This window comes from Acipenser ruthenus, chromosome 4, assembly GCF_902713425.1.
Source record: "Acipenser ruthenus chromosome 4, fAciRut3.2 maternal haplotype, whole genome shotgun sequence".
Lineage (NCBI taxonomy): Eukaryota > Metazoa > Chordata > Actinopteri > Acipenseriformes > Acipenseridae > Acipenser > Acipenser ruthenus.
Genome location: NC_081192.1, coordinates 42150607 through 42178194, shown reverse-complemented (window position 1 = coordinate 42178194; position 27588 = coordinate 42150607). Strand labels below are relative to the sequence as shown.

Here is a 27588-nt window from a genome sequence, read left to right as displayed (position 1 = left end):
GTCAGCAGTTGACAGAAAAAAATATTTGAAAATAAGGTCTATACTCCTTGATCTTTGATCTGTCAGGTTCTAAATGGTTTTGAAACATCTTGCACACTAATTAGAACATCCACCCAGTTGTTTTTACAAGTCAACATTCCAAAGTGATAAAAACCTTCCCTGTGGTGCACTTTGAAGATACAGTTTTATTTTTGTCCATCTACTTGATTGTGACTCTAACTGCATTTCAAAATTGTTCTCAGTCCCATCAAACCCATCACCCTGAGAGCTTAAGTCACCACAATCTTATATACTTGGACACTACAGTAAGTATACACATGCGTAGCAACATAATTCTGTATTTCAGGCTTTTCAGGCACATTCAGACAAAATACAAGGCTTGAGCACCTCATAAATCGGATGTATAATTTGAAAGCAGCTGTGTTACCATGAAGGTTTTTTATCCCATCAACCCAAACCTGTCATCACCTGCATGCCTTTACTGCAATTACCATCTGTTACTCATTTTAAGCACCGACATGTTATGTGTCTTTCAGTCATTTACAACCTCACAGAATCTAATAACAGCCTTTTACATTTTAATACAATTTTAAAGTTAGGGCTTAAGGTAATATGAGGCCTTTGGACATTGTTATTGTTTGGTAAAACTTGTAAAGCTTATTTCCTTACAAAGACATCACATCAAAATACACACCATTGATATCAGTTTCATCACATTTACTGCTAATACTGTTGAATGCGCAACCATTATTTATCAACTCCAGAACTGATCCATCAAATACTATAACAGACAACAATGTTAATATAACAGTGAAGATTAGTTTTGTGATTCATAATGTTTATTCCATAGTGAAAAATCACAGTATGTTTTCAGGCACAGAATGGCCTACATTAATCACCCCCATCAGCCTCACACTGCTGAAGGTCTTTACAGAGAAGTTAATTACATTTGAATGTATTCATTGCAATTTAAATCTTGTCTCATTTTGTGTACTATGTTTAATAATGCATCCTGTTGCGACTGTAAACTTGTTAGTGCTGTTAGTACTAGTACACACACCCTATATTTAAAGAGCAACCTGTATATAACTGTCAGCAACTCTCTTTGTAAAATGGTAGTTACTATTCCTAACATTACGGTAATTCGGGTCCAACAAATGTGTGCTTTTGAATGTGACATAGCATTCAAACCATGCACGCAAAAACCAGTAGTAATAATCCCTCAGTACCGTAACCAATCACAGATGTTAAATGTGTGCTGTTTTCAATGTAACGTCTCAAAGCAAATTCATTCCTCCTAAGCCATTGATAATAAACATACATATGGTTTGCAACTCCCACATTACTAAGCAGAGCAGCTGCACGTGTTCCCCCTTTTTTCATTAAATCACTGCTTTACATAAAGTACCAGCAAGTTACTGAAAAGGAGCCTTAAGTCTTTTACCAGCTGCCAGCCATGAGAAACGGGTGAAGTATTATTAAAATAAAATCTGATGGAATCAACTGGTTGAACTTCAAATAACCTATAATTAGACATAAATTTCACTCTTCTCACCAAACACATTATATGCTTTAAAATGCTAATAGATAATCTCTGATGAGAATGACAATTCAACTCCTTATACCTCCTCCGTGACCACAGAAGTGGATGACTTTGAGAACAAGGTTAGCAACTGTATAGGATTAACCTCCCCACCACCTTTAAAGCCCTATCTAGGTGTCTCTAGGGATACTAATACAAATTAATGAGGCCCCTGCATCTGGTATAGCTAAAAAACTAAGGAAATCATATTATGAAGCATCAGAAGTATTGCTTACACTGTATATTTTCCAATGCCTTCATGCTTTATTATTAGTATAATGCTATTAACATGCAAACCAGCTCTATTATGGACCTATTTTCACTGTATTTATATGGTATTTATATAACTGAGTGTCTTTCCCTCTCATTGGGCTTAATAAAGATAAACACTTAATAAATATACCAAACCAGAAATAAACCATTCAGACATTAAATTTACAGACTTATAAGCATTCTTAAGTTGTTTTGGTTTTTTATGTGTTTTGTAGTTTTATTTGGTGTTTTTTTTTTTTCTAATGACAACCTGGAATAAATAGCTTCGAGAATCTGGGAAATGTCTTTATTCAAGACATTGAAAATGACACTTCGTCAAAAGATTAGTTTACCTGAATCTTAGTTAGTTTATCTGGTAAGAAATGTAGTCCAAGATTAGTGCTAATCAGGGTCTATGAAACCAGAAAAATACAATAAAAACTTGAATGACCATACATGAGCCAAATAAGAATGAAACAGAAATATAAATAAAACGACTTCCCAAAAACTCCTAAACTAACTGAATTGCAAACTGTTTTTTTTCCCAATCCAGATTTATGTCAAGTGCATTCTAACAGTCCACCAAGCAATATCTAATCCTTAAGAACTTGTGGCAAGCATGTTTCTCCACTGTGGTTTGGAGGGCAAACCGAAAAACAATGACAAAATTATTTCACAGAGATGCCAAAAATGATGTCAAGCTCAGACGCTTGGCTTGTTGGCTAATACTGTTAATTTAACACAGTGTCAACAAGTTCCCAGCATCAATCTAATCATTAATCATTTAGAAACTGAGATGAATTGAACTGATTGCATTGTGTTACAGAGAGCAACTCATCATGTATATTTGATTGCTGTAACAGATATGCAAGACTTCAGTTGAACGTAGCTCAAAACAGTTAGAGTAGGAACGTTTCCATGACCAATATAATTAGCTTTTCCAAATGATATAATATGTATGAAATTGGTAGTTTCAACAACCGGTTTCAATATATATTGTGGCAGAGGAGAGGGAGGAGGAGAAAAATTGTAGTCCAAGAGGGGTTCCAGGACTACACTTCCCAGAAGGCCACGGGACTACAGGTTAATTTGAAGGACCTGAAGCCCCTGCATAAAGGAAAGGGAAACCCTGCTGTGAAGGGCGGATGATGAAGGACAAGCCATGTACACCCAAAGGAGTACTGAGAGTACGATTTAAGGAGAAAGGTACTGTGTAAATCTGTGTGTGAGAGAATATTTTTGCTTTGGCTGGTAAACGGTGTAGTCGTCCAGCCGAAATTAGAACTGGAAGAAAAGTTTAAGTTAGTGCTCCGTTAAAGTAGAAATTGAAAAAAGAAAACAGTCGCACTCTTGAATTATTTTCTTTTCTCCAGTTAAATCAGCTATGCTTAACAAATCCATGAGTCTATTAGCTGCAGTTAAAAGATTATGTTAGAACACCAGCAAATGTCAGATTTGTGTTACAAATAAAATAAAGCCCTTCACGTTGAAGTATTATTTAAATTTGTATGTAAATCATCAGCTACAAGATGTGTATTGATTACAATAAGCTCTGGAATCTCCAAAGTTTCCAGCAAGTTATAGTTTCTTTAAGCAATGAAACATATATGGTTAGCTTTAGTTACAGGCTTTGGCAGTGAAGCCCACAGTGGCTTGCAAAGCCACAATGGATTTAGTGTGTATTTACTGAGTTGATAGAGGCATATGGCCTCAATTCACTAAAGCCTCTGAAGACGTTCCTCAATCCTCAATTTGCTGGTGTGAGGTCATCTGGGGAAATCCCAGAGCATGTATGACAGTCACTTGCCATCTATGATTAATCTATTGCCAGCGCTAATCTGTGTGGTCACTATATCCATAGATGATTACAATGAGGTCTAGTGGGCCATCCACCAAGTCCAATGGATTCACCATGACCTTGATTATTATTATTTTTTTGGTTATCAAAACTCCTGGTTTACAAAAATGACCTTCCAACAATTTTGATTATGAAAGGGTGGTCTTTGTATCTTCCAATCCCACATTTTTCGGTACTGGATGCTTTCCGAACCTGCTTGGCTGTGCTGCAGGTGGAACACCCTATGCCTGTCCTGATAACTGTTTTCCATGGTGACTGGTAGATGAGGTACAGTTCAATGATCAGTTTCAGTAGTTTGTTCAGTTTTATTAGACAGACTGTTAATCACTCTATGTTACATAAAGATACCCCCCCCCCCACTAACTCAACAATCGGCTTTTGTGAGTTTTAACTGGATAGTATATCTGATTATGCTGGATAAAAGTTTTGTGAAAACTATAATAAGCATAATAAGGCACAGGTCAAAGAAATGATGTATTATTAAGTCATAACTAGGCTTGCTACTATTCGATTTTATTTTTTTTGCCAAATCGACGATTAATATCGACGTTTATTTTAGAAAGAATTTACCAAGGTTTTTTTGACACAGACTTGTATAGCACAAATTTAGAGTAAAAATATGCATAGAACAAAACATTAGACAGTTGAACAGAACTAACTTGCACTTATTATTCGGAGTCTGAGCTCCACCCCTCTCCTGCTTCAGCACAGCTGGACTCAGAGTCACTGGAAGGCAAGGCAGACGGGCCCGCTTCGTCCTGCCGCGGAGACTTCAGCCATCGGTCAGGGTATTCTGCACAATATTCATTAAGTGTTTTCCTCTTGCGCACCATTTTCAAATCAAACTAGTAACTGTTACCGTATACCTATAGCAAACACTGTTGCCAACTTAGCGATTTTGTCACTAGTGACTTTTGGGTTCCCGTAGCGACAAAAAAAGTGACTAGCGACAAATCTAGCAACTTTCACTGCCGACAACAGCGATTTTTAGAGAAAGAAGTCGCCAAAATGTATCATCAACATCAGTCACAATCAGCTCAATACACCACGCTTCTCCCGTCCTGAAGTAGTATGGTGGTGGCATTATTGTAGTGCAGATTTCCACAGATCTGCACAGTTCTGGACAGAATCGCAAAGTTGCACGTTCTTCAAGGGCTAATGCGTGACGATACTCAACTCCATCTGCAGAAATCTTTGCAGATCATGCACAGCCCAGCGCAGCTTTGAAAAGTTGCTGCGGAGACTAGTTGCAGCTGTGAACCAAAGAGATCACGAGTAATCATAATGTAAATAACTACTAAAACTACAGCTGCCCCCTTGTTAACAGAAGCGAACAACATCAATTATTTAAACAAACATAATGCACTAAATCCGTGATAAGTGGTGCATAATGTTACAATAATCTGCTACTATCATGTATTATGCACTTTCCACTGTATTTAATGTATTATGCTTTTTTTTTTTTACTGTATAGCATGTATTATGCATTTCTCTGTATTTAAAGTATTATGGATGTTACTGCATCTTGTAAAGTGCTTAGTGATGGTGGTCCACTAGTTAAGGCGCTATATAAAATAAAGATTGATTGATTGATTGATTGATTGATTGATAAAGTTAATGTTAATCAATTACATCAGACTAACTCTGTATAGGTAGATAATCCAGACAAATATAAAATGTTTAAAAATGATCAGCCATCATTAATACATTAAACACTGTTTATATTGGTGCTCACTCTTAATGGTTCAACGATTCCGAGAGGAGTGGTAAATTGTTTAGCGACATTTTTGGTGACTTTAGAATGTCTAAATAGCGACATCTAGCGACTTTGTTAGGTTTCTCTAGCGACTTCCTGCTTTGTGGAGTTGGCAACACTGATAGCAAAAGCTTACCTACACCTTAACCCGCTAATTTCAAAGTAGGTGCTTGAATGACAGGCGCTGTAGCTGGCAAACAAAAGTGCACAGTCGGTGCAGGTCTTGATGATTAACAGTCATTTAAACGAATGAGCATTCTAGCACTGCTTCAGTCAATGATGTCAGAACAGGGTGAAAGTGACAGTGAAACTACAGTACTAACAGACCACTGAGATGACTGACAGTGACCCCTAGCCATTCAGCGCGGAACAGATGGGACAGACAGTAAGTATAAAAACTACCCAAACTAGAGATGATTTCTAAATGATTATTTTTGGTAAGAAAATAAAAATAGTGAGTGGTTACCAACGTTTATCATATATAAATTTATTTCAGTCAAACGGTCGACATTTAACGAGCTTTACCGATTAATATCGAAAAGTAGCAAGCCTAAATTACAAACGCATCATAGTTCACTGCACAAGCAGATTTTATTCAATGTGACAATGTAAGGTTTTGTTCTATTCACTTGGAAGGTAACATTTAGCAACTTTTGCCACATTTCTGTAGTTTATATTCAACAAGAGCCTTAGAAAAATAGGGTACTGTTATTGCAACAGCTGTGAGAACTAGAGAACTTTTTTTCCATCTAATTTCTTTTACTGGTCATTTGTGAGTTGAATTTATGTAGGTCTGTCCAGATAGGCAGTAGCTGTGAAATAATGGAAGCACATTCATCCAGCACACAAAATAAAAAATCCCTCTGGGCTGGAACTTTTTATTGTATAATAATATTTAAGTTTTATTTACTCACACAGAGGTTAAGATTCCATTTTAAATTGGGATGTTTCCCTCTAAACCATTCTGACATCATTTCATTAACGTCTAATTTAACGTTCACAACTTTTCTGCCACATGTCTGGACACCTGTCTAGGCTGTAGGTTCTATTTTTGGGGGGGTTTAAGCAGTATCTGCCCGGAAATTGGCTAAGGTCAAAACGGTTCATTTTCTTTTGTTTTCACGTGAAATACTCAGCCAACACCTTGGTTTTTTTTAAAATCAATAAAGCAGATTATATGCTGCAGGCCAGTTCAACATTTAAAATCAGGTTATGGAGCAGCATATTGTACTAATTGGATTTCAGAGTTTGTTCCATAGGAAACCATGTGAAACTCTTGTAACTGAACAAACCACAGTATGTACTTTAAAAGCCAAATAGGACAATGGTGGTCTTCTATTTGTAAAAATGTTTATACAGGGAAACAATCTTTACATACTGTGTGAATGGAAAGATGCACAAGTATTTCATTTATGAGCAAAAATGTTACATGTTAATAAACAGTAAATGGCTATGCAATAGGAGTGATTGGTACCATTAGACAGGTATTTCACTGAGTCATATTATTAGAGGATAATATAAAAGATTTCTCTTATATAACAAACATACTTGTAACACCCCCCAGAATAGTATAGAATAAGAAATGGCAATGAAAAGTTTCATTACAATTGGATAAGTGGTATTTAAGACCTACAAGTAATTTTAGTAATGACTAATTTACAGTATATGGAATATCTCATCTTATCTTACTCAAGTGTGACATGCAGATGGATGGATGTACTGATAGAGAGACACCGCCATATATCCCCACAATCTGCTTAATAATGTGAATACCAATTTTCATCATCATTTTATATGTGGTTCTACAGATATAAGTAAGAATGTAAAAGTGTGCATATATGCCTCCATGAGGATTTCATCTGCAGGGGATAGTAAGAATTATAAGACTTATAGTTTACAGCTCCACTTAGTATTTAAGACAGAAGAAGACAGCTATTTAACACATTGTTCATTAAGTTGAATCACTTTGGAATAATACTGACTATTTAATAAACATAAACAATATACACTCTATGTAAAAATGTTTAATGAAATCCAGGGGGTGTATAAGAAGCTAAGAGCATATAAAAAAGGTTTGAGACATGTCATTATAATTGTTTAATATCATGTGGTTAATATTATTAACAATAAAAAATATGTATAATCTTCAGAATGTTAGATATAAAGCAACTAGGACATTGTTAGGACTCACATTATTTGTTGATATGCTGCATAATGTATTGCGTAGCAAATGAATGGCTTGGGGATAGATGAAGTTGCATTTTTCAGAGATATTTCAGGGAACGCCTGGCATTATTTGTCCTGGGACCGCAGGTTTGTAACTGTTTTTCTACCAAGGTACCCAACAACAACCTATTGAACTGCTTCATGAATAAGACTCAATATTTATGAATAGGGTCCATCATCATAAAACTCACAATTTCATATACAACGGTGCCATCCTGTGTACTTTGTAAATGGCAATAAGTTAATTTCAGAGGCATACAGCATGTTCCTCTTATATTTTAAACAGGTGCTTTGGGACTGCTATGCCTAATGGATTACACACTCCCAATACAGATAGTCCTTACTAGGCACTCTGGTGATAATGTTAACACCTACTTGAGCATCTGTTCATCTCTGGAGCTCGCAGACCATAGTATCCTGATGGGCAGGCATGTAAGCATTCACCATACTGTCTCATGCCTTCTCTCCGAAGGAAGAAGAATAACTTTGGCTGGCAGCTTAGGCATCCATTGTCTTTGGAACATTGTGAGCAGCCTTTACATATTGGGTAAGGTCCATAACTGGCTGCAAAAAGACCAAATGTAAGAGTTAGTACACAGGCATATACATGGGGCTTGAATTTTTCAGGTTTTATTTTTGATCACATGACGTCCCTTTAAACTGATTTTGAGGCAATTCTGTTTCTAATTAAACTCAGAAAAAGCTGTTAATTACCAAACAATGTCACTTGTTTTTACCTTTATATCTTGACTGAACCTTATTCTGTTTCGCCTCATCTTTATTTCAAACAGACGTGACAAATTACATTAATTGCTCCCTGATCCCAACTGCATTTCATTCTTGCACTCATCTAGTTTATCGTTCTGTTGTTATTTTCACTCGTGTCTCCTTGATTTGTAGCAAAGAGAAGAAATCGGAAACCCAGTTTGTAATTAATAGTTTTCTCTTTATTAGGATGCAGAGACATCTTAACAACTACTAATTAACATTCAGTGTGTTTACATGAACATAAGAATTCAGATATTTTTAGGAATATTTAGTTTTCCGAAAAGTAATTCCGATATAAAAAGTAATGTAAACACAGTTTTCTGAAAACGTAGTGGAAAATTCCGAAAGTGAGTTTTCGGAAAACACCACCTAGAATATTCCAATAGTAATCCGAAAACTAACATCATTTATGTCATGTAGAAAACTTATTCTGATAGTAATGCGCATGTGCAAACATTGACATCATTCTCGCGCACATAATATTAAAGTAACTATATCCATATTTCTAGCAGGAAAAAGGAAGAAAAACATAGCGGCAATAATGATTAAACTTTTGGACAAACAGATGAGACTTAGTACTGAACAATGGGAATTGGGAGAACGAGTTTTGTTTAGTTACATTCCTATTTCAATGTCCATAGATGACACTTACATCTCAATTGATTTCTTGTCAATATTACAGCCCAACAACTTAAAGACGTGGCGAAAGGAAAGTATGATAACTATTTTTGATCAGTTTTGCTTGGCAAGTTATAACGACGTCTTGTAAGGGTGGAAATAAAAAGCAGGCTAGTGGCACATAATGGGAACCGCTTAATGATTTTGGATTATATAATAATGTAGTCCAAGGGATGCGTTTCTATTTTGTGTCAGATTTCAGTCACCGATCAGTTTACACGGATCCATTTGTTTAGTTACGGATAAAGTTAAATTATTGATTTAAATACAACTATAGTTGTTCACACAGAAATTTCCTGTACTGTTGGCACAGCAAATGAATTCTAGCTACAGTAGGTAAAATGCATTGAGAATTTACAGTACCGTATGTAAGGTACATTAGTTTATATGAAGAAATGGGTGAGCTGTTGCAACAGTTTCCACCCGCTAGGGAATTAGAACAACAGAGATGTACAGGATAATCTGTTGAATACGTCATACAAATATGCAACTTCGCTAAATCTAAAATACCTGATAATTCATGTCTCACTTTACTGCAGACTGAACCGTCTGTTCCCATCCTAGTCACTACTGCGTATGCGCAAATACTCTACGTTTTCCGAAAAAAGTAATTCATGTACACAATTGAATTTATCAGAAGTGTAATTTGATGATGTGTTCCAAGTCATGAAAACTCAGAAAAGTGTCGTTTTCAGAGAACCAATATTCTGATTCAGTTTTCCGAATTATTCATTTTCTGAAAACTTGATCTCATGTAAACGTACTGATTTAAAGGGAGGCAGAGATTTGGAAAATAAAAACTGAAAAGTCCAAGCCCTACATATACAACAAATCAACCAAAAAAAATCCTGATCACTTTATGGTAACAAATTGCGTTACTTTTTTTTGCAAAGAGCAAATACAACATTGCTCTTTGTAGTCTTCTTGTTTTGTCATGGCCTTACTATTTGGGAATATACAGTGGGCCTCAGAAGGCTCATTAAACAGCAACTTTTTTTTCTGAATACAAACAGATAATCAGGAACTGAATGCTAGAAAGTACACACAGGATAGGAGTATGAAATAAAGAAAAATAAAATTCTGTACAGTATTGTGCAGTATAAATGCATGAGTAAGTGATTAGTTTACAGTAATCATCTGTAGTTCTTATAAATACTGCTATAGGTCTCTCAGCGGGTTTTACAGATGACAATTAGCACTAAACCTGGACTATCCAATGTTACTTTATGTAACATAGTCCAAGATTAGTACTACTCAGGATCTGTGAAACCAGATCTACAAGTACAGCTAATCTGAGTTTGTGAAACTAACAGTTTGTGTCATATGAAGAACATTGTACAGTTTTTCTTAAACTGAGCAAAAAACACCTACATTTTAAAGTCATGGTTCATCTAGTGATTAAACTAGTGTAAATTACCTTTATTAACTGAACCAATATACTGTATATCAATATATGGATTAATACAGAACATTGATTTTATTACACACCTACTACACACTGGCCTGATTATCCAACGTCTGTGGTATATGTAAATGTGAAAGATTGGGCAAAGAGATTGACTAATCCTCTTTTCTCTCATTTCTTTTTTAAACAGCACAAAGAGTTCTCACACAGGTTTTTGCTTTACATAAAGTAGGTTTAATCTGTTTGACATTCTACCGAGAATATTTTTTTACTATCATATCCTAGACTCATAAATACAAAATGTATTACCAGTAAAATCTGATAACATTTCTACGTGTCCATTGTGTATACATTGCTCTTAGATTCACAGCTCCTTTAAAACAGGTGATGTTTTTCTCATTTTCATCAGCAGCAATGTTTATGAATACAGTATTGATTTTATACTGTACTTGTAAATAATTCACTTGAGTCCCTTAACAACAAAACACCTAAACCACGAAAGCTGCGAAAAGCCTCATGTTCACACCATACACAAATAAACTAGTTATAGAAGAGTAGGACTAGCAAGGTGTAATGTTACATTATCTGGGACTCAGTTGGAACTCAAACCCTAAAACATTACATATTGATTGAAACCAAGGTTTGAATATGAGTCATTTGTAGATCACATGACATCATCATTTACACGATGCCCTACCACGATACACAAAAACACAGCCCAATAAAAACCTAAAATAAATGTCTAGCCCAAGAGTTTACAAATATCATATTTCTTTAACCTGTCTTTTTTTAAAAAAATTTTAGAAGTTGAGGCAAATGGCTGATGTTGTCAGAATAGCAGACCATTAAGAAACATTGTGTGTTTTACTTGCATATGGAAAATAGGATAAAGTTACTGCTTTTTGATCCCCATGTTATTGATTAATTTTCCGCAGAACATATGACCACTGAATATGTCCTTCAAAATCTATAAAAGGTTTCAAATTATATATATATATATATATATATATATATATATATATATATATATATATATATATATATATATATATATATAAAATACTGTAGATGCATCACTACCACCGATTGGACTTTGCATATCAGCTCATTAAAAAACAATCAATCAAACATTCTTGAATATAATGCAGTGACATGTAGTCAGGATAAACTGAGGTTGATTTTGAAAGGAAATTAAGTTGTTTTTCCCATGTTAAATTGGTCATTAAATGTATTTACCTGATAGATGGCCAGCAATTCTTTTTAATTAAAAAAATAAAATAAAACAACATTTGGCTGACATTTACATTTTATAATCCAGTGACCATAGACTATGAAGAAGAAAGGTCCAGTAGTTATTATTATTATTATTATTATTTATTTCTTAGCAGACGCCCTTATCCAGGGCGACTTACAATTGTTACAAGATATCACATTATTTTTACATACAATTACCAATTTGTACAGTTGGGTTTTTACTGGAGCAATCTAGGTAAAGTACCTTGCTCAAGGGTACAGCAGCAGTGTCACCCACCAGGGATTGAACCCACGACCCTCCGGTCAAGAGTCCAGAGCCCTAACCACTACTCCACACTGTTTTTTCTCAGTTTAAGAAAAACTAGTTGATTGTGTTGATGAAGATGTCTCCTTGAAACAATCACTACAACTGCCCTGGCTATTGCTACAAAACCATGTCATATAAACAAAAACAACTACAATCAAGAGACTAAATAAAAGGTAACAGAAAGTAAAAGTTTTCGTTCTAAAAAGACACAGTGAGCCAGTACACTGTGCATTTGCTCTAGTATGAAGGGTGTATTTTCTTAAAAAAGTGTTTTGAAAAGTTCTTCTAAGTTTTACCTAAAAGGAAAAGCAACTGGTTGATGTAACTAAACTTTTGTTTTAATTTTGCATGTACTTTTTATTATTATATACCTTTTATTTGTATTTCAGTAATATCTCTTCTGTACTAGTTTGCTTTCTGTAAGAAGAAATCGGTACAAACTTTACACTGGAGAAGCAAGTGGATCTGGTTCAGTGTTTTATATGTGTGAATTAGGTGCTGTCATTGTGTTTGTGTTTGCTTCAGAACTGAACAAGTTTCTTTATCTAAGGACACACTTTCCGTCATGGTAACAATGACTCAGCCTTATTATAAAAAGTGATTAATCAGACTAGTAAAGGTAAGTATCTACATTAGTATCTGTTAGCCTCATCATACTTTTACTATACTTTTACTATGGTCTACACTTTGCTAAATGCATTAGACATTCAACAACAGTCAATTTCATTTATATGATTGATTAGCAGATGTGTACCTTCTGACATGATGACTTTAATTAAAACTAATTGCTTTATCATGGAATACTGCAGCAAACTTTATAAAGGAAAATGACCCCCAAACTCATATTATCTGAACATGTGAACTATTCCTTCTGGAATGTGCATATTGAATAGTTAGTCATAAAACAGAAGAACACTGACAGCTTTTTTTCATGTTGGAGACAGACTCAAGTAAAATCTGACAAGAAGACTATACTGATATTTAGCATGCTGTGAATTGTTCATCTCACGGTTACTGGCTTCTTTCTTGCTTTTATTCTTGCCCCAATAAAGTAATGAGGCAGACTATGGCCAAATAATTGAGATGGCAAGCATTTCAAAACATTGCTTTGTTTTAATGGGGGGGGGGGGGGGAGATGATGAAATAAATGTGTAATAGATTACATTTTTTGTAAATTTGCTCTGTTGTTTTGTTCTCCCCACTGATGTTCTTGTTTTCTGAGTTTTAATGAAGTTGTGTATTTTCTGGTTCATTAGCAAATTCAAAGTTGTAATTTATGTGAGTTGTATGTGGTATTTTCTACTATTGCTAGTTGGCTTTCCTCAGATTCCCTTTCTGTGCTGTATGCACATGGTAGCTCTTAGCTAAATTCCTGTTTTAGTGATGGTTTTATATGGTATTTAAAATTATATACAAAAGTGCAAAGAGTCTTACAACAGAGAAATGTGGAAAAAATGGACAAATACACAATGTAAATAGCAACAAAGTTGCACGCTCCCTGAATTCCCTTCAACAGCTTTCAGAAAGTGTACAACTGAACACCAACACTAAAAATCAGACAAGTTAATTGCAAGGTAACTAAAATTCCAAAAAGATGATAAAGTGAAAGGTGTATGATATGTACTTCATATTTATTCTTTGTTTTACGTGTCAGTTGAATTACCATGTGTACTGAACTTAATTGTACTTATTTTTTGTCCTACGACCCTGAAGCATTAGATATGAGCTTAATAAAACAGACACAGGACAAAAAGAAACTGTTCCTCACAAGTAACAAGTAACAAGTCCAAAAGCCCTACCATATGTTCAAGATCTCATTAGTGGATAAACACTGCAGAAATTCCCAGCAATAAAAAAGCTGCACCAAGCAATCCTTTCTTAGAGAAGCAGCCCTGGCAAGCTTCTTTGACCCAACAAGAAGAAGCAAGCATACAAATAAGCTAAAGGTTTAGAGACAAAAAGAATGTATTTTACTATCAGTGGCCACGGCAGGCTGCATTTGCTGTTTCTCTGTTTGGTGCGATGCTTTTCAACACAGCTGAGAAGCCTAAACACTCCTCTTGTAAACCAAAGAGTAAAGCTTTTACATTGAAAGTTTTTTTCTCACTTATTCTCACCTTTAAATTTGAAATGTTTATGAAAATCCAGAATTTCTCTCGCTAAAATAAAATAACATGTAAATCAAAATTGCTTAGTTTTACTCTTGCATGTAGATCAAGCCTGAGACGGAAACGAGATCAAGACCCATAACAGGAACACTTTGTAATGGAAAGCCAAAGGAACTGCAAGACGTCTTTCCTTATGTGTCTGAATCTTTGTCATTGTTTTATTTTTCTATTTCTCCTGACCTTCATGCCTCTCCTATTTCTAAATTATTATTATTATTATTATTAGTCGTAGTAGTAGTATTAGTATTATTTGTATTATTATTATTATTGTCATGTCAAACAATAGAGAAAATTAACACGAGAAATCAACCATATAAACTGTTAAGAGAACTTTTGTCAACACCTGTTGTAAATTAGTATGTCAGAATTCCCATTTTCTTTTAAAACTGCATTTCCTTCTTTTAACCATTTTCCGCTTATAAACCGCTTGAACAGGGCAGCTTGTCCGAAATGCCCACCCGTTGCTTGAGGCACAAAGCAAGAAGAAGGGTTTGACTGTCTACAGCTGTAAACCACAGATCATTTAGAAACAGACTTTACAAGCTGTGTTGTACAAATTTGTAGTTGTTTCACAAATCCATACGAGTTGCTATCTAGTGGTAATATAGACACAAGCCTTTTGAGCTTCGTCATGACTTAAATTACATCATATGATAACTTATTTAGAGTTTCAGCAGCTTTTATCAATCAAAATTAAATTCAAAATCTATTTTGGCTGTATTTTGAAAGCTCCTTCTAGATCTGTTACGCACATAATCATTGAATGTAATGGAATAGTCAAGCTCTAAGGTGAGGAGCTTTAACTGTTGTAATAAAATCTGTCTGTTATACATTTTATTGTGTTAGCACATACAAAAATACTATATGCATGGTGATAATAAAGTTTCTTGTCCGCTTTATGTTTCCAGCACCATCACCATCTCGACCTTTAACCTTAGCAGTGCACATACCTTGATAGGATTTAAGACCAAGTCAATTATTACGCAGGACCTCTTCAACAAAGACATCAAATACCAGAAGAAAAGAGAGGTACAATCCAAAATGGGTGCTGCAGTATATGGAAATTACCCCATAAGTGAGAAGAAAACTGCAGGGCTTGTGAGTTATAGCTGTTTCCTCTGAAGTGGGAAAAAGTCCATATAACAATGGAACCTAATATCTATACTTTTTATACCACATGGAGGATTATTGTATTACCCCCCAAGTAATATGCTTTCACCCAACAGTACATTTAAACACTATAGTACTGTACCTCCCAGTGCTCTTCCCTAGAGAGTTGTTTGTATCACTACCAGTTTGTATTGTTTATGTATGTGTTTATGTCTAACTAACACTGTGACAACAGTCATATATTTAACTAACAACCCTGATTTTACAAGCAGGCTGCGAGTAGACCTTTTAAAACTCTCAGCTACAATATTTTTGGTTGATCATTGAGCAAGAAAACAACTTAAGGGTTCCTAGTTTCCCAACATTTTAGTGCTGCTCATCCATACATTGCCTATAAGACTTTGACACCTATACAGTAAGTTATCATTAGGGTCTTGTGTTTTACACTTGTTTTTTAACCTGTAATTGAGTCCTACAGCCACAAGATGTTGATATAGCCTCCACAGTAAGCCACATAATGAGAAATTGTATAAGCAAGTTAATAACCAGAACGCTGTAGATGATTACTGACATTTATTTAACCTTTACATCCCTGTATATATGTATAACAGGATTTCTTCTTTTGTAAAAAAAAAAAAAAAAAAAAAGTTGTTCATAAGAAGCACATAACGTACTTACGTTTGCATAAAAGACAAAAAAAAATCAGTTCTTGTGCATTATATTTTTCTATTAAACCCAGTGTAGTGTTATTTTCAGGTATGTAGGTAGAAAGTGGTATGCAGCGCACTGCGCTTGCTCACGCATGCCTGAACAACTTCCGCTTAGAAAGCACGGAAGTGCCCATTCAAATCTGGTATGTTATCCTATTTTTTCCACCATTAAGAAAATAGCATGGGAATATTTATCATATGCAATACATTGGGTCTTGTACATTTTTTTAGTTCTGCAACTTTGCGGTGGAATTTTTGTCTTGTTCGTCTTGGGATAGTTTTTTTAAAAATCCATAAAATTGGTAACAATCAACAAATATATTTTAGCACACTGTTACTTTATTCTGCCATCTGTGTTGTGCAACTCTTATGCCAGTGCTCTGTATGTATTCATTAATTCTGCAACTTTAGTATACGTTTGATGAATTCTAACATTACAACTTTCAAAATAAGTTATACCCATCAGTGTGCAGCAGCACCCCAAGTGGATATTGCTGCGTGCGATCTCTCAAAGAAAGTCTCGAGGTAAGCATTTTCTTAAACGCATCCATTTCTAGAATGGCAATAATTGTCCCTCATAATTAGGGGGTGTTTTCTAATTAGCCAGAATTTCATGGTTTAATTACGTAATTATTCTTTTGATCAGTTTAGCTGAACTGGCTACACGGACATCTTGAGGTTTAGGACTGAATTGCAGGTTAGTCATGTCGTTCTAATTCTCCTGTGAATTTTGCAGGACCCTAGTTATCATGAATATGGGAAACAGAGTTTTACAGAACCTAAGCAAGTTACTTGTAAATTGAAAATACATTTAAACTCCCACTGTTGCTGCTCCCTCACACACCCAGTGTGGTTGTCCATCATTGGAGAGGGATAACACATCAAATGGATATCATTATTATTATTATTATTATTTATTTCTTAGCAGACGCCCTTATCCAGGGCGACTTACAATTGTTACAACATATCACATTATACATTATTTCACATTATACAGATATCACATTATTTTTACATACAATTACCCATTTATACAGTTGGGTTTTTACTGGAGCAATCTAGGTAAAGTACCTTGCTCAAGGGTACAACAGCAGTGTCCCCCCTGGGGATTGAACCCACAACCCTCCGGTCAAGAGTCCAGAGCCCTAACCACTACTCCAACAAAGCATGCAAGAATGACAAAAGGAATACTCCTTGCTTTAGTGGTCTGAATTGCCATATACTATCAGATGCTATAGAACAAAGAAGAAAAACGCATTTAGATACTTTTGTATTATAAGCAACTGTAAAGTGTTAATCACATTGAAAGCAATGCTACACAACAAATGCATATTTAATAATCACTATAATTATGATTTGCATGCTACCTTCATTTTAGATCTCAAGATTGATGTCATAGAACTGACCTAAAAGATCACCTAGATAGTCCAGAATTAGAAAAATGTCACAACACTGAAAATAAAACTCTTATAACTTGCAGCTATTCTAACTTCATAATACCCTCATTCATTTATTTTGGTTGCACTACTTTTATCTCTCTAAAAATGCTGAAGTGCATAGATCACATTGTTCAAGAAGATCCTTAACGTTGAAATACTCTCTATAGAGAAATGAAAGGAAAATCTTTAAGGAACTTTTATTTTCTGTGTTATGTACGAGTACCATGTTGTGCATTATGCTATGTACACCTTCCATTTTCAAGACAAATTAGTGTATTTTTTTTTTTTTTTTTTTTAAACAGAACAGCTTTTTATAATTTAACAATGTACTAATTCTTTGCCATGGAAATAGAGAACTAAGGCCTAACTGACACTCCTCCACCTTAGATGTTAACTGACCCATTCTTAAACTTTTCCTCCTTCCATGGTTGACCCCCTATGAGTAACATGTATGTGAACCACATTGCACAGTTATACCTCATTAACCCTTTAACAAGATAGCCTCACACACCCCCTGTGGACAGTGTGGGAGATCTGAAATAATCTGCAGGGTCAAGAGTGGACAGCGCTACGGGGGGCAAGAACCATCAAACAGATTGGTTTCCACATATGAGGAGAATGAACACATGATGGTTTTTTTTCTGTTTGCTTGGGCTTTTTTCAACTACATGTGTAACTTGTTTTATAATTAACAGTTCTGATGTGCAGGTACACTCTTTGGGGTTAATGAGGTTTGGTTTTAACATCTAAGCACAGAGTAGAGGGAAGTTTAGTTAAATCTTATCAAAACATAAACAAAACACTAGAAGCATTAAATGTATTCTTCTTGAAAAAAAAGAAATGCTTCCAGGTTTGTATTGGCAACACAAAACATTGAAAAATACTTTTGTTGAAGAATTTTACAAAGTTGCTTTTAGTATTCCCACATATTTTACCATTGATTGGTTTATAGTTAAGGATGAGATTAGTTTTAGTACTTATATATGGCGACAAGGTATTACAAGGGCTCTGTCAGGTAACATCAAGTTTTAGCAGCATTTCTGTTTTAAATCGGTTTGGTAGAAATCAGAACCCCTATATTTTACATTTTCTATAAACTGATAAAGCATTTTTTAATTGTTGATAAAGTATAGTAAACTATTGTGATCTGTTAGCTATTAAGAGCAGCCCCTTTAAGTTTATTAAAACCAGCGCTGTTATAAGACCATTTTACTCCGTCCATTTGCTCATTGTAATATATATATTTTTTTTTACTGTATTTAAGATATGTGTACACTCTGTCCACTTTGTATATGGTTTTATTGTGTGCAACCATTTATAGTTAATTGATGAATAATTATTTAGTGTTATATTTTTAAGAACCTGTAACATTATGTTGATTTTAGAAGAGCTTGCACATCCTCTTTAACCTGTACAGTATGCAGATAGAAGTGCTTAAAAGATAGCGATGTACTTACACCATATAATTCATTCCGTAGAAAAATGCATTATTTTTTTCAATGTTTTTTTTTTTTTTTTTTAACAACACTGAAGACCGGAATTCTGAATTAAAAATAATCTTTAAAAACTCAAATAGTCAGTTGCCAGCTACCTCTTAGCTGAGGATTATACAGAGTTCATATGAAAGCTGTATAAACTACTTGCAATGATAACACAAAAAATATGTTTGAAATGCATGTGGGTGTGGGAGTAATGAAGCAGAAGTTATAGGAGCACCAATATTAACAAAACAAGGCGCTACAGTAAACTTTTTTTTCTGTTCTGGGTTTTGAATTCCAGATGCCTGTCTGCTAAAGAAATATGTCAAAAAAGAAGGCCACAAACTTGTACATTCATAATTCTCTGTTGAGTCCACTAGAGGAAACCATGACTTCACACTGCCATCTAGAGAGAGCCAAGGAAAGTACATTTGACAAACTTGGTATACAACATTTCAGGGTTCAGTGATGAAAAAAAATAAAAATTGAACTCTTAATAAAAAATGTACACATCAACTGTGTATAACAGATATTAAAAGTTGTATTTATTTAATTTTTTTGCTTATTTAGATTATTTTACTTAAAGTGAACCTTCACATGACATAACTTTGACATCTATAGGAAATGAGGTGCACTTGCCCGAAGAATGCCCGTGTCTTGTTATCGTCAGTCAGCAAAGAAACAGTGGTGTCTTTGTCATAGAAACCAGTTTAAGTGCATGAAGAACATATCAAATCACTCTGCAACCTGATAATTGCATTATATGTTTCCATTTCAGAAATAATGTGAGTAAACGTAACTAATAGTATCAAACCACATTGTTAGCACTTATTTTATTACTTTAAAAAAAATGCGATGCAAATGTTACTTTTGTTTTAAAATGTTTCTGTTTTGCATACGTTATGATGTAACATTTCTCTCTGGTGTTTAACTTTCATGTGCCAGGTACAATAAATGCTTCCTATACTTTTGAATACAAATTCACTGCAGGATTTATTTTATGGATTATAGGGTTCTGTGAATGTTCTATTATTTTGTAAAACTTGACCATAACCAGAGTCTGACAAAGACTGTTCAATTGGTCGGTATTGAAGAACCATTTGGAGGAGATTTGACCAAGGCCCATGTGAAATGCTGAATGGCAGCCAATGCTTAGGCTTTAGGGGGACTGTACATCAGTCACACCTGATTTTTTAACAATTATCTGCCATGTTAGCCCACATTTTAAAAGGGCCTTGATGAAATCTCTATGTACACTGAAACTGGTCCTGGTTAGTACAAAATACCAAAACACAAAATGAGGTATACTTTTAAAAGATGATTTATAAAAACATGCAAGGCTTTCATCCTAAGAGTCTGAAATTATATCTGTGTCTTCTACATATGTATTCATCCAAGACAGATATGGGTACATAAAATACATATGTGGAATACAGCTGTTTGCAAACACATTAACTACATATGTGGTTTTTTTTTGTTTGTTTTTTTAATATCACAAAATATGTGAGATTTATTATATCATGACAGTTATTTATACAGAGACATACAGTTTGCTTCGAAGGAGCTGGCAGCTATTCAAATAAAACAATATCAAGTAGAAGAAAAGTCAGCCAAAATGTAATACAAGTGCATAACGGTAGAAAAAGGAATTTGAAAAATGTTAATGGATTTACACCATCTTCCTACCAAAGAAGTTGCTTTTCAAGACCCACAAGGTCCTGTTTGAATGTTGAATTCTTACACAAATTAGTAAAACCTTCCTCCCAATTTCAAGAATCATGTAACCATTTCATCAGTTTTAGTCTCCATTGCCTAACACAACAGAAGTTCTAAGTACAATAAAGACAATTAGAAAACGATTGAGTACAAACAGCCAATCAGCTTCTAGATCTAGTGGGCTTCTATTTTGCATAGATGGCAGCTGGAACGTTGAAGTGCTTAACTGTGAATTAAATTTTAAATCAATCTGCGCATAAATACAGGCTTTTTCCCTTAACATTCTAATCTACAACTAAATCTGATGACATAAAAAGCTACTTAAACATTGATACTTTCTGACTCTGCTCTAAAGACAAGGTAAATCATGCCTGTGACAAGACACCGTAATGAAGGCTCAGTTCGTAGCTACTGGACAGCAAATCAACAGGAATGACACGACTGGTCCACAATTTTGTCATCAGTTGGATCCAAACAACTCCCTGCCTCAAAACCAGCCAGTCAAACTGCCAACCCTGCTTCAGTTCTTTCCACACCAGCCAATCCACTCCCTGCCAGCTTGAATGATGCCCCGCCTCCAACAACAAGTTTCGAGTGCGACTCTATACTAGACAGACTATTCAACAATTGTACAGTTAATTTATCTGGCAATGACCAGATAAATTATAATAAGAAAGAGTAAGACCCCAAATAAATAAATATGTTAGCCAAATAATAATAATAATAAACCGTTTTCTCTATGTTTATGTCATTTTTCTATTCTAATTATGGACTATTTTCCTCAGCGGAATGATCATAGCAGAACAACAGCAGCCTTTTAAAAAGAAAATAATATGCTCAGCCAGAAAGACACACAAGTTAAATGAATTGTGGACCATAGGATCATCGTCTTGCAGGGATATCTGTTACGACTGTATCTTGTTACCTATAGCCATCAGCCTAACAGTACTTCAGATCAATACCTTCAGCTGCTCATTATACATGCCTTGGTATATGAAGGAATTCAAAAAGGATTCTCCAAAGCTTGCACACGATTATTATTTTTCACATATAATGTTTCTGAAGCAATTCCAAGCATTTCATCTTCAGCTTTTCCCCTCATACTCTAGTAAGTGAGATACTTGATCTTGGAAAACTTCACTTCATCTTAGGCTTCTTTTAAGAGTGCATGGAAGATAATGAGCTAAACGAGACAAAACTAATTCTGAACATCTTTTGCCTTGATTAAAAGCACATTTGACTCATGTACTATAGAGAGTATGTTTATTTGTTTAAAGGTTAGTGTAAATCTGAATTGGTCAAATAAAACATGATAAATGGGAATTTGGTAACTTTTTAGTTACCATAGAGGGGAAAAAAGGCAACACTGTTAAATCAATGCACCCTATACTCTTACATTACAGACAAGTTTTGCTCTGAGACATTTTATTATATCTGACCAGCACACTTCCTCTCAATGTCAAAAACATTGCATGCTGAGCCCCATTTTGATGTAGTGTGTAAGCATAATTAGAGGTCCCATAAAAGCAAACGGAAAACTGTGTCCATCTGTAGAAAGTTAGAGACTTGCACTGCAAGATGGAGCCAAAGTTGACATGAGTAAGTAAATATTCCCGATCGCCAGATACACATTTCGTGTTTTCAGCAGGCTTCTCAGTTTCATATTACTTTGGAGATCGATACAGTTGGAATGAACAAAAAAGATGAGCGGGCTTGTGCGTGAAGAACCCTGCTTCTGCACTGACTCAAGTCACTTAGTAACTCAGCTAACAGTGTTCAGGACACTGTTGTCTCATTAAGGTTCCATGTTACACAATTGTTTAAAACATACTACCACCTCCTCAACTTGGCATCCAACAACTGGGCTAAAATGCTTTTTAGTATAGCCTTCAATAAATGCAGAAGGCAATACTAGAGTGATTAATCTATTTACCTATTTATTGAACAAAAATGCGCAAAGTCTGCATAAGAAGCCTGTGCCACTTCATCGCTTCACAATCATCTGGGTTGTGATCCCAACTCCCCTCCAGCACTGTGGAAAGTTTCCAGATCTCAAGTGCAACGTTGGACATGTTTTTCCTCAGCTAGGAGGTGAAAGGTTTTTCCTCTTTAGGGGGTACAAGGGGGGAGACAGAAGTCTGCTGACTGCACAGCATAGCCAATCATTGACTGCAAGGCAAATATTAGGTACTGAAGATAAGGCGTGCCAGCTCAATAGTGCAGATTTCTGTTTGAAAATTGTTACATACAGTATTAAATTGGCATACATTTAGATACACAAAATGAATATATACTCTAAGGGGCCTATGTACTAAGCGTTGTGCATCAGCAAATATTAATTTGCTGATGCACAAAACTGCGACATATGTACGAAAGGGAATAACAAACACCCTTATCCAGGGCGACCTACAGTTGTTACAAAATATCGCATTACACAATATCACATTAAAAAATATCACATTACAGATTACAGCAGTTATAAAGTACAGTAAAATCAGTAGAAAGTGAGATCAAATTCAAATAAGAGCAAAATAAAGAATACAGTAAATAATTACATTTAAAAGCGAATTCGACTAAGAGCAGTTAACTTATAGTAAAAATGTTTGCTTATAAGAGTAAATTCCATTAAGAGCACTTAGTAAGTACGGTAAATGGATAAGAATGATTTCAAATAAGAGCAATTACAAAAACCGTGAATACAGATACCTTTAAGAGTAAAATCAAGTACAAGTTACAGAAAATAGTTATAATTAAGAGCAGTAGTAGAATACGGCAAAATATGGAGCACTTCAATGCAAATACAAGATGATGCAAGTACTGGTAGGGTGACATATAGTCCAGTATAGTCGAGAGTTTACAGGTGTGCAGAGAGCTGGCGATGTACCGCTCACTCGAGGGTTTTAGAGAGGAAAGGGAGAAGGGAGACAGGACGGTAGTTCTGGAGGGATGAGGGATCAAGGGAGGGTTTTTTTAAGATGGGGGTGATGCAGGTCTGTTTGAAGGCAGAGGGGAAACAGCCAGAGAGCAGAGAGGTGTTGAGAAGGGAGGAGATGAAAGGGAGTAGGGGCAGCAGTCTGGAAAAGTTTAGTGGGGAGGGGGTCCAGAGCCCACGTATGTCATGGCCTTTAATGAGATATCTTGTTTGTACCAAGAATGCATACATTAATAATATACTGTATATACATATTTAATTTTGTTTAAAACACATGCCTTTGGGGTAAAAAATGTGACGTCTCTGACAGTGCCTGCATGTGTGTGGCTTAATTTGATTACGAAGGGCTATATAAAAAATACATTGTATATTTTATTATAATGCGGTCAGTGTTTTCGCTGTTGCTCATACTCTCACCAATTACAAATGTTTTTTGACAATGACAAAGAAAAAATCAGCCCAGTAGTTACTAGTGACTAGTCTGATTCTGTTTTGTATAATTTGTTTCATTTATTTTTATTTTTTTATTTAGTCGTTGCCAATTATTTTTTTTATTATCTTCTCCCAATTTGGAATGGCCAATTATTTTTAGGCTCAGCTCACCGCTACCACCCCTGCGCTGACTCGGGAGGTCGAAAACGAACACACGCTGTCCTCCGAAGAGTGTGCCGTCAGCTGACCGCTTTTTTTCACACTGCGGACTCACCATGCAGCCACCCAAGAGCTACAGTGTCGGAGGACAACACAGCTCTCGGGCAGTTTACAGGCAAGCCCGCAGGCGCCCGGCCAGACTACAGGGGTCGCTGGTGCGCAGTGAGCCGAGGACACCCTGGTCGACCTAACCCTCCCTCCCCCTGGGCGGCGCTCGGCCAATTGAGCGCTGCCCCCTGGAAGCTCCCATACATTTTCTGAAACACGTTGTGTGTACAGTACTGTAGTGACTACATCTTCCTTACAGGGAGAGGAAAGCAAAGAGTTTTGTTCAAGGAATGTATAACTCGAATAGCTAGAATTGCATGTTTTATCATCGTCTGATATTCATGGGGTACAGTAATTAAAATGGTTAACAATGGTAATGAAAATTAATACATAGTTGTAAATTAAATAAGGGTGTTTAAAATATTAAAGGTGCCCCTATCAAAACCTTCATAGTTGTTTAAAATGATACGCAGTATGCAATATAATGCATTTGCGTTGCAGGGTGTCCAAAGTGTTATGACGGCATTATACCGGCATAGATTGCGTAATTTCGTGTTGTGTGAATGGGTATTTTAACCCTTTGCGGTCCATTGTCGGACCTGGTACGACATTGCAATTATTCCTATCCGGTCATCAAAAAAACGCAAAAAACGGGTTTCTAGTCGTTTTTTCTCCGGAAAAAGCTGAGAAAACCATTCAATGGCTGAGTGGGGCATATCTCATGATTAGTCATACTTGCCATTGGCATCCCAAATGGGCGGTCATAGGGAAACAAGCTGGATGTTACTGTATCAGCGCACAGAGACTATCACGGACATTTGCAGAGCTTTTTTGAGATGTTGTGGAAATAAAATAATGACTTGGATTGCATTATTGAGGAGTTTGGTGATAAAACGAGTGATCAGGAGATGATTGATCGGTATGTACGACTATTATTATTATTATTATTATTATTATTATTTATTTCTTAGCATATGTGAAAGCGATAGCGAACGAAAGGGTGGGGCGGGGCTGGAGATGCCTAGTGAGTGCTTTGTTGATATGCAGGGCCTTTTAAACCCGTTTGACTGTGAAAAAAAATACTTTTAAACAGCGCGTCTAAAATTAACTGCGTGTGTGAAAATAAATTGGACCAGATGCGCACTTAATAAATGGACTGCAAAGGGTTAAAGCATTTTTAAATGTCTCTGAGACGGCTCTGTAGCGGCATTTGTGTGTGAAACGGGTATTGGACATGGTGCCAGGATTTCAAGCAACAGCCATACAATCTCCCCTTCAGCCAAATCGCAGGTGAGTTTCATTTAGCTTCTAGCGCATGTTCCATACATTTTCGAACCTTACGTCATGCTTTCCAAGGTCTACTGTATTGCTATTGGCTAACATGACAGAATCCCTCCAATTTTGAGTTTTCTGCAGCATCTAATGGGTGGGATTCTGTGTGTTCCACCATCAATCACCTTCTGTCTGTCAAGTTTTACTGTATTTGTATTGGCTACATGATACAAGTTTGCGTCTGGCCTCCACCACTCATAAATAGACTGGGACCAAATGAAAACTTTGACAACCCACTAATCGCACTTAACAAAACTGTATTTAATAGCATTTTCTTTTTTTGTAAGTATCTTATTTCTTCTACTCATAAAAAGAAAACACTATTAAATACAGTTTTGTAAATTGTGATTAGCGGGTTGTCAAATTTTGATTTGGTCCAGGCCTTAATCTGTTGCCAGGCAGGGTATGGGTCACGTATGGCTACTCCCTTTTGAAATCCATATACAGTGCATAGTTGTATATTTTTTCAGTGAGCGAAGGCTGCCGTCAAAAACGTTTTTGAATTCATATGCCATTTTCCTCACTTTCAACTGAGGAAAAAATAAGAATAAAAAACAAAGGTCGTCCAAAGCCTAAATTGGACCTTCTTCAACAGGGAGGACCAAAACAAAATCTTAGTATGAAAAAACAAAACGGTTGACTGCGAGTGTTCAACAGCAAAAGCTGTTCTGCTGGCCTAATTTGCTTTTTCATCTTCCTCGTGGACCCGGTCACGTATCTGCAAAGGTAAAACTTCAGCTTCTTGGGGAAGTGTGACAGAGAGTGAATGAATCCTAGTCAACAATCTCCCTCCCCCGACCTGTGAGGGTGCTGTATAACAGGAACAGTGTCCCCTGGACTGGATGGTTTGGCAGTTCATTCCAGGGTCAGTTGGAAGTCGGCCACCCAGAAAGGACGCAGTCACAATACCAGAAGTCATCGCCTTAATGCGGTCGGCGATGTGTCAGTCATGGATTGGAGGATACATGATTGCACTCGCTACTAAAGAGGGCATGACTGAGTGTATACCAGGGGATGTGGCGAAGCAATCTGTTCCTTTGTTATGGCGACAAAAGGACCTGTAAAGGTGTGCAGCGAAAATATAACCATGAGTGTTTTGTGTTGTTTTGTATGTCTACTAAACTGTTACGGTTGTCATTTGTAGACGATTAACTAATCCGGGAGCTGTCGCTAAAAGCCAGCACCCCCCCTGGACCACTCTACATCATTGCTGTCACCAGTATTGTATTAATTCACCACTTGCACTAGGAGCACTCACTATTGGACTTGTGATCATGTGTGTGTAATAAGTGTGTGTGATTATTATTATTATTTCCCCGTGGTTTACCTGCGCAATACACATTGTTGTGTAGCCAGGTATTATTATTTCAGGTTGCAAAACAAGCAATCCAGCTGAATAAAGAGCGGTTTTGACCGTGAACTGTATTTGTGGCTGTGTGGTCCAGTGGTTAAAGAAAAGCACTTGTAACCAGGAGGTCCCCGGTTCAAATCTCACCTCAGCCACTGACTCATTGTGTGACCCTGAGCAAGTCACTTAACCTCCTTGTGCTCCGTCTTTCGGGTGAGACGTAATTGTAAGTGACTCTGCAGCTGATGCATAGTTCACACACCCTAGTCTCTGCCTTGGATAAAGGCGTCTGCTAAATAAACAAATAATAATTTGTATCTATCATTCTTGAGCACCGCATCACCACTACACCTGCGCACTGCAAACCACTTTGCCACAGGAAGTCAGGACCCGGGTTGGAGTGCCAGTGTGAAAGGGGATTATATGTTGAAACGCATTGTATTTCTTTCATGTTTTGTTTTAATAAATAATATAAAGTTTTTAAACAAACCCTGGTTTACCACTATATATATATATATATATATATATATATATATATATATATATATATATATATATATATAATACAGT

General features: G+C 35.9%; 1 protein-coding gene across 2 annotated transcripts in view; it reads right to left on the bottom strand.

Moving 5' to 3' along the window:
• LOC117400667 (R-spondin-2-like) overlaps positions 1–27588 on the bottom strand; it is a 73501-nt gene that overhangs the window by 33289 nt on the left and 12624 nt on the right. The window contains exon 3 of one of the 2 annotated variants that reach the window (XM_034000933.3): positions 8050–8238. In XM_034000933.3, coding sequence (XP_033856824.1) covers positions 8050–8238 — 189 coding nt within the window. The remainder of the gene's footprint in view (positions 1–8049; positions 8239–27588) is intronic. The other variant, XM_034000934.3, reaches the window with a different exon arrangement.